This window comes from Vigna unguiculata, chromosome 9 (assembly GCF_004118075.2).
Source record: "Vigna unguiculata cultivar IT97K-499-35 chromosome 9, ASM411807v1, whole genome shotgun sequence".
NCBI classification, from domain to species: Eukaryota; Viridiplantae; Streptophyta; class Magnoliopsida; order Fabales; family Fabaceae; genus Vigna; species Vigna unguiculata.
In genome coordinates this window covers 32,171,216-32,180,440 of record NC_040287.1, presented here as the reverse complement: position 1 = coordinate 32,180,440, position 9,225 = coordinate 32,171,216, and the positions used below count along the sequence as shown (strand labels likewise).

At 31.7% G+C, this 9,225-nt stretch overlaps 1 protein-coding gene across 1 annotated transcript; it reads right to left on the bottom strand.

The window, feature by feature from the left end:
- Window positions 1-4,833: 4,833 nt before the first annotated feature.
- Window positions 4,834-7,503, bottom strand: LOC114162363 (bidirectional sugar transporter SWEET1-like). The gene is made up of 6 exons (XM_028046224.1): window positions 7,295-7,503; window positions 7,120-7,156; window positions 6,501-6,596; window positions 5,703-5,982; window positions 5,389-5,508; window positions 4,834-5,285 (listed from the first exon to the last, which is right to left on the bottom strand). Exons 1-6 carry the CDS (start codon window positions 7,326-7,328, stop codon window positions 5,109-5,111), a joined length of 744 nt encoding a protein of 247 aa, XP_027902025.1. The 5' UTR covers window positions 7,329-7,503; the 3' UTR covers window positions 4,834-5,108.
- Between the last annotated feature and the right edge of the window lie 1,722 nt (window positions 7,504-9,225).

The window sequence follows — 9,225 nt, the reverse complement described above, 5'->3', positions numbered from 1 at the left end:
TCCATCACCAACTTGAACAAAAGAGTCTAATATCTGTTAAAGGCACAAATATTGTAAACACATGGTTCAACACAAACACCAATTTCAGAATATGAAAAAAATGCTTTAGGATTTTTATACACTATCCAAGACTATGATTTAAGTTGGGGTAGAGTGAACACTTTGTCAGCATCAAATGCACCATATAATGGCTACCCACATACACGGCCACAATTTGGTTCAATTTTTATTCAACCTTAGAGTTCAAAATGAATGAAGTGTGAAACTGTTATATTATGATGTATAGATGATAGTCCCACCAATAAGTGACACATCTTCCAACCATGTGCAGCCACCTTACACCCAAAGAACAAATGACTAACGGATTCTACATTCCACACATCACACAAGTATTGTTACTCAAATGCACACCCCTTCTCTGTAAATTATCATATGTTGCCACTTTATTAAAAATAACTGGTCATGCAAAGAATTGGGTTGTAGGCAAGGCTTTAACTTTCCAAAAAAGACCAAACACAACATTATCATGCCTTATATCTCCATTTCGCATAATTATGTTGACTTCACACTATACATTTGTTTATCTCCTCCCTTCCAAAACCACTCATCCTCCCTCTTTACATGGACTATTTCTTTGTATATTATGCATCAAGGTAGTGACCCCAGATTTTTCCCATTCAAACCATTATCTTCTCCATAAAAGGTTCCATATCCATTGATATCACCATTCCAAACACTCATTTAACAAAAAATCTTAATAAAATTGTATTATGGGTCTTTCATCTTATATAATATTTAATTTTGTCTAATATATTCAATGTGAGACTTTTGACTCACAGTTGGACTATTCCGTAAAACATAGACGTCTATAAGGGATATATATTATATACTGATTTAGCTGTATTCAAGCTGCGGGTACTGATTCCTAACTAGTATTTTGGTGGGTGGGGATGATATCTTGTACTGATGATATCTGTCATTTTTAATTTGTTGCATGTTGTACTCGTAATCTTGTAACTTATTAATGAATTATTTTTCATTTGCTTTTACAAACCAAATAAATTCCTTCTGTAGATAGAACTCGGTATAAAGTTCAGTGTAGGTTCTATAGACCATAGAAGTTTATCCACAACAATGAAGGGAAATCTCTCAGAAATGAAGTCAGTCAAACCATTATTAATAAAATTTGAGTTTACTGATATGTTTTTGGTTTGTTTGTGTCTTTGCAAAAGCAATGTTACATCTGGAATTAGCACATACTCAGGTGAGCAGTTCAAGTGGAGCAGGAATGAAGCATAACCAACTGTTACATCTTGGTCTTACAGTAGGTTCTTGTCTCTCATATTTTATACTCTGAAACCCTGTTTGGACTTCATTTGCATGTGTAATTTTTGTTCACGATCTCACACAGATGAAAAAACTGATATTGCTGTACAAGAGGAAACAAGGCCTGCTTCCTTCCCGTGAGAAGCTTCCTTTGACTTGGTAGTGAGGCGTTATTGCTGTGTCTCAACTAAAAAAATTGGGTGTTCATTGTTAGACATATTTTATATTTAATATTCGATTAAATTTTAATATATATATATATATATTACAATAAGATAACAAGTTCATACAATATATCTTTTATACCTTTTATATATTTTTAAACTCCTAAAAATTTTCAACAGTAGTATATTGTTCTTACTACTTGTATAATGGAAAAAATTTGTCACATATTATTCTTTGATGGTGAAAGTTATTATTTATGGACGATAGGAATGCAATTTATCTAAAAGACTAAATTTGTGGATTGGGGAGGAAGATGATATTCCCTTTCCTGAAAATCTTATCGAGGCTCAAATCAAAATGTATAAGGAAAAAAAAAAAAGCGAGGAAGGCAAAGACAACTTTATATTTGTTTGTAAGTGTTTCACAAATGATCCTTACGAAAATCATGATTCTAGAGTTACCTAAAGAAATTTAGAAATATTTGAAAGGAGAATATGAAGAAATCGAAGATTTGAGGCATGAAGGTTTTAAACTTAAAAGTAATTTGAGACGCAAAGGGTGAAAGAGTTTGAGACAATTAAGGAATACTGAAACAAATTATTAAGTATTTCTAAAATTGTTGGGAAAAGAGTTTCCAGATCCCAGACTTGTTGAGAAAATTCTGGTGACGGTGCCAAAGCCAGAGAAATATGAAACATCTATTGCTTCCTTAGAAAACACAAGATAAGAGAAGATCATGCAGTTAAAGGTATTTTACTTTATAATAAAAAGAATGGTATCATAATCAAGAACAACAGAAGGAGCAAATACAACAATACACATATTTTCCCATCTTATCCCTATTGCAAGAAATATAATTATTAACCCAACATGTGTTGGTGGAGGCCAAATGTAAAATGTCATAAATGCGGCCAACTGGAACATCAGGAGAATGTATGCAAATCCCAATATTTTCAAGAAAATGTCAAGATTGTAGAGCACGAATCAAAAGATGAACTACTTCTTACAACATCTTGTGTTGCAATCAACAAATTTACAAAAGATTGAATATAGATAGTGGTTGTACAAGTCATATGATACATGATCGAAAACCTTTCAAGAAGCTCAACAAATCAGATATTTCTAATGAGAATTGTGAATGGAGAATAACTTTTGTGAAAGGTACATGAATAATTTCAATTAAAACTCATTCAAGTATCAAATTAATTTTTGATGTCTTATGTGTTCCTAAAATTACTTAAAATATGTTAAGTGTGCTCAAATGTTAAAAAAATGTTATAATATATTTTTATAGCTCTGAAAAATTGACAAAAAAATTAGATAAGTCTCAACAAAGTGCTAAACATAAGCTCTCAAGACCATACAAGTCTAAAAGAAAAAAAAAATACTAGAGATTTATGTTATTAAACTAAGATAACCATGAAAAACGCATTTAAACACACGAAAATCATCTCATTCAATGGCAAAATCACACGATTTTTAAAGAACATTATGATATTTTCATATCCTATTTCTAAGCATTGTTTGCTTATATAAATTTTGTAATTCACCAAAAGAAAATTTGTTCTACAACAATAGTGTTAGCATAAAGACAAATAAGCATTAAAAATCTTTGACACAAGCAAACCCGAAGCATTCAGTCTAAATAGATACTTTTGTGACTCTGTAGATAGAAATAAAGTTATGCTTAAAAGCTTAAAAGTTTGTTAAATGAAGGAATGTAAAAACACTCTAAACAAGCACGTGATTTGTGATTTTTTTTTTTTTTTTTATATTCCTAACGACATAGACAGATAAATTTATACATGAAATCACTAAACAATTCTCTATTGTATTTAATAAGCCTTTGGGAAAACTTTTCAAAGTATACTTTTAAATTTTAGTCAAGCTCTTTCTAGAACTAACTATTTATTTCATTAAATTAGTTTTAAGTGTTTAACAAGTATTAAATTGGTCAAGTATCAAATTATAAATATTAGGGTTTAGAATAACTATTAGGTTGGTTGAGAGGTATAAGGGTATTCAAACAATTCAAAAGGTATTTTTGGATTTTTAAATACATGTACATTTTATTTTAGAATATACATTTTGTTATGTAATTTTTTTTTAAATAAATCTTAGATTATTCAATACAAAATATATTAAAAATACCTTGTCGATTGTGCAAGTACGGAAGACACTTCCCCATTAGATTTTTTCTTCCGGATAGCTGTTCTTGGTGTTTCTTCTCCTTTCTTTCCACACCCCATACTTCTTAAGAGTTCATCAGCGAATGGAATAGGTCCATTTCTTAAAGAGACAGAAAATATTAAAGAAAAGAATGGGAGTGAGAGATTAATCATTTAGGACTTTTATTATAATTCAAATGAGAAATAAAATAGAGATATCAAATTTTATGAGTGGAGAATGAAAAAACGAGAGGTACAGGAAGAAAGAAACAGCCTTCTAAAATTAATAAGATGGACCTATTATAGGCCCATAAAATCAATCCCCACATACGCTTTTGCACAAAGAATAAAACACAGACTACACAGAAAAACTATACTATAACACTCAAAAAAGTCAGCACCATTTGACATCTATTGTAATAATGTATTAATATATTGGTATTTTAAGTTAAAAAATAAAAGAAATTCAATTAAAATATTAATATTTTGGATTATGTAATAAATGTATTTTGCTTTATGAGTGTCAAAGTATCACCTTTGGACTACAAAACACAACAGGCGAAGACAAACAATTCAAACCATAATCGAGAGGAATTGGGTAACGATAATAAAGGAATTGAGTGACAAACAATCTCAAACTTCAAAATACAACTTGAGTAATCAATATCAAATCTTAGAAAGGAACATTGTTGAAACAACTAGAGAACCATGCTAAAACATATGACCTAACTCAGGTTTATCCTAAAACAACAGAGCCAAATTAGAAGCGGAACTTCTTATAGTGGCCCAATAGGCCGAAGTTAACAGGAAAAAATACAACATAAACAAGTCCTCTAGTAGCTCAAGGAAGATTCCAAGTTGAGAGAATCCCACCTAAAATAACTAACTTAGCATATCAAATTTCTCTCTTCTCTTACCTATTATTCTTGAATAGTCAACATCCATGATTGAAGGAAATACAAGAGGGACTCCAAAAAGCTTTGGAAGAGACTAAGACATTCCTCAAACACTTTTAGGTCCCAAAGTATTGAAATCAATTTTGAGATGAAGTAATTAGTGAAGCAATATTGCTCTGACTTTTAACTGACTTTAGCGTAGGAAGCCTCGCCAACTTTAAAGAGTAAAAAGTATGTATCATAGTATTAGCTTCTTCACATTGGCTTAAAATTTTGTAGTTGAAAATGAAAATCTGCACTTTTATTTGTAGGTTATACTCTAGGAAAAAGCCATTAACATAAAATCCCTGAGACCAGGGAAGGAGGTAAACTCTCTCGTACATGCTTGTGTCCGTTCAATATTATCGACTACAAGTTGCCTTCGCTTGAAGTAAATTACAACCATTTATAGAACTAAAATAAGAAAAGACCAAATCATAGAGTTGTTTGCTCTCAGTTGCATTGAAAACTATGCAGCTGAGAATGACTATTTTGTGATGTGTTCCTTGACGTATCATCCTTGAGTTCCATTTGCATTGGATTGCTTCCCCTGTTGGGGTTTTGCATCCCCCATCTCCATGAATTCCTCCTCCGTTGGGGCTTTTTTCCCTCCACCACCTTTATTGTCTCTGTATATGAAATATAAAATCAGTTGCATTGCCCCCAAAGCAGAACCAACACCATTAGGTACCTGAAAAACCATACGTGAACCTTAGTTTATTCTTCTTCACTGCCAATACATCAATATAAAACCACATTCTATAGTTAAAAATTAAAATTGTAAAGTGACTTACAGCAACAAATGGGTCACGACCTAGCAGACCGAAGATAAACCAGGAAGTGCCGCAGAGAAACACAAACAGCGACAAGAAGAAGGGCATGAACTCCACGCTCTTGGTTTTGATCACTAGTCTCTGCACATAGTTTTAAATCCACAATTAACTCACACCCACACTGAGTCTTGCACTACAGTATTACGTGGTATTCTTCCTTGACAGTGTTTGTTTAGTAATAATAAAGAAAAAATGATCAAGTTGTTAAAATTTACTTAGTTGATTTTGAATGAACAACTACTAGTACCGTTGAATTTGATGGAAGATTAGCTTACCATAATTGAGAGTGGAGAGCCATACATGATTATGGAAAATATTGCAGCAGCAAAGCCACAGAAGAGCTTTCTTGAATTGCCGTGAAGGGCGAAAAGGGACACAAAAACAACAGCACAGAACACAGAGAGCACGAAGGTGAAGAGACCAAGAATTTTAGCCTTCTGCTTCTTGGGGGCCATTACGATGAAGATCAACACGTATATGATCTCGATCAAAGATCCAGTGCCATTCACTGTTGACACTAATATATTGTGGGGAGACACAAAAGGTAGACCATACCTGTGGATTTTTAAAATTACAAACAGACAAAAAAATTTACTAGGAACTAGCTATCTTGGTTTTAAGTTTTAATAGAAGTAGTTTTAATCAATAATAAGCATCACAACAATATACCATATAGAAGCTAGCAAGATAAGGATATAGTTTTCTACGCAAAGATTTATTGAACAATTGAAAGCGAAAATTCAACCACTGTTTGAATTCTAGTCCGACAAATTATTTAGCACTCCAAAAAAACAAAGTTTGTCCCTGTCATTCGCGCACTTTAATGATTAAACCAATAGACAAGCAACTTCTGTCAATCATCAAAAAGCAACTTACGAAAATATTATTATCCGGTATAAGAATTGAAAATTTACATCAGGGAAAAAGGGAGGCATAAATAAAGACAATTGAAAGAAGTAGAGAAAATGAGCACCACAAAATTTAAAAAGAAAGTACACGTGATTTGATAGAAGATTTGGAGGAGGAGACCATAAAGGCATGCAGTAAAAATAAAGAAGATGCGAGAAGCTTACCAAGCTGAAAGGAGACAGTTGAGCAGTGTCATGACATATGGAATGCCCGAGAACTTCTCTGTTGATCTGTTCTGTATAATCCTCTTGAATGTGATCCTACGAACCCAGTTCGTCACAAATTTCACTCAAACTTGCACTATTTCGCATATCAATAAACAATACAAAAAAATTGCTACTTTTATTTTCATAGTTTAATTGCTCAATTTGGTAAATCATGTTCATGATTTTGAATTTGAGTTGGCCTTAGCTCCAAAAACTAAGTTCGTAAGACATGGGTTACATACACTATTTTATTTACATCACTAGTCAAAGATAGATCTTTAAAAGATTCTCTAACAACAAAAACTATGTATTTTGAACATGAAACTCATAATACTGAACAGCAGTCCAATATAGATTAAACAAGTACAGTAACAAGTTTTAATATCAAAGATCATTTGGCTTTATAACTTAACCCAAAAAGCCATCTCAAAATGTGATTCATCAGAGTTGTTTTGTTTATATACATGTTACCTCAAAAATAGTTTAGCAGGATCCATGGCAAAAAAAAAAAAGTAAAGCCATAACAGTTTAAGAGAGAGATAACGGAGAGGGTAGGAGAAAGTCGTGTAATGCATACACTGGAGCCAGGAAGAGGAACAGAGCGGAAGCATTCCCTATACAAGAAAGAAGAACAATGAGAAACAGATAAACCAAAAGTTCAGAAGCCAAGACTGAACAAGAAAAACTTCCATCAGGGTAACAAGAAAAAATGAGAGAAACTCCTGCAAAACTTGAAAGGGTGTTAAACCTACCAAATATGCCAAACAAAAAATGTGCAACATCCATGGCCTTTGATCTTTTGTTATCCTTTCTTTTTTTTCTTTCTGCCTAATCTGCAGAAGGGAGTGGGGAAAAAACTTTGGGAGTTTGGAGACCCAGAGTGGTGAAATAAAACCTGTTTCTTTAGAAATGGAAATGTGCTACGATGATAGGAGAGTCCAAGTTAGTGGGTATTTATAGGAAAAGGAAACTAGTGCAAGGTTAAATACAGTATGATACTGTATTTTAGTCTTATCCTTGGGATTCGATGTGGAGAACTGCTTTCCTTCGCAACCATAATCATAACATAACCATGTATTACAGGGTCTTTGTCATGTGTCTGATTTACGCCAACCCAAAATAATGCAGATGCTTATGCCATATATATCATTGTCATACTCTAACATAACTCACGGGGTGAGGAAAAGGAAAAAATATATATAGTAGTTCCACATGACATCAACACGAGACATGTGTGCAGTGCAACAGTGCTTCTTCTGCCATTAAGGAACTGTTGCAATCAGATTTTAACGTAACAGTGAAACATGAATAAATATAATTAACCACTGGGTAAATTTACCCCATGGATCATTTTGTATCTCGACAGGAACCAAGCAGAAAAAGGACTTTGCTGGGTTTCCGAAAATATTTTCGTTCTTTTACAAATAAAGAAAACAGTAAATTAGCCTTGTGACATAATGTGAGTTCAATTGTTGGGACTTTATGTTTCTCTTTTGGGAACAAACTGGGGAGAGATGAATAGCAAGTAAGAACTTGATTCTAATGCTCAAAAACATGTATTTCTTGAGAAGCTCATAGGAATTGTGGTGCTTTAACAAAATAACTGCTGGCTTGGTTTTGTTTAATTTCCCCCAGACAATCATAATATTCCAGAATCCTGTGGTGAATAACCCGAGGCCTAGATTACGTTGTGAATCGTGCAATTTGCATAGTAATCGAAGCTGGATAAAGTTTATCTATGCTTTGCATGTTTGGTTTCACGGAAATCTCTAAAATCAATTTCTAAAATTAATTTAGGTTAATAAATTGTTTCAAGACATCTAAAATCAATTTCTAAAATTAATAGAAAATTCACATAAAGAAAAGCAACTCTTTCCAATTTTTTCATAAATCAAAATTGATTTTCCTAGATCAAATAAAATTATACTTTTCAAAATGTTTCCAAACACATCCATATAAGTTTAGAGACTACCGATAGTGTCTTTTACTGCTGTGCTTTTAAGTATACATCAATAAAAAATTTTAAAAACTTTTTAATATATTTTAAAATATTAAAATAAGTGTCAATTAGCATATTTATAAATCAAAGGAGCGGTACAGAAAATCCAAATTCGTAAATTCTGAATATAGATCCTTTGTGTTTTGAAAATCAAACTGCATTCTAGTTATGCTTTATTTTCACTAATATTATATTTTTGGTTTAGTTATTTTTTTTTTGTTACGCAATTGACAATAATTAATAATATAAAAAAATACAAATATCTTCTAAGAAGAATGGATAGTAAATAAAGATATTTTAGAGAAATATTATAACCATTTTTAATCACAGATAAATATGTATAGGCGTTTTTTATACCAAAGTAGTTTAATTTTCTTTTAAATTTATCAAAAATGGGTATATGTATAAGTTATGTTAAGGTGATATAATTCTACTTCAAAACAAACTTCAGTTTAAATACACGTAACTAAAATTAAAGTTGTGTGATCTTGATTTCAACTTAAAAATATTCTAAGTTAAAGTCATGTTATACTAATATGACCTTTTTTTTTGTAATAAAGCATTGTCAAAGTGGCACAACTTACTAATATTTATAATTTCTTTTAAAAATTATCCATTTTAGTAAATTAAAAAAAATACATTAATTTGGTAAAAAAAACTAAATGCATAAAATGTCCTAGAAAA

Bases quoted from the DNA above. Each gene is read 5' to 3' on its own strand.
- LOC114162363 (XM_028046224.1), bottom strand. From the start codon at position 7,328: ATGGATGTTGCACATTTTTTGTTTGGCATATTTG. The intron at 6,597-7,119 runs GTATGCATTACA...CTGGGTTCGTAG, and splicing joins TTCCTCTTCCTGGCTCCAGT to GATCACATTCAAGAGGATTA. The intron at 5,509-5,702 runs GTAAGCTAATCT...AACTATGTGCAG, and splicing joins GCTCTCCACTCTCAATTATG to AGACTAGTGATCAAAACCAA.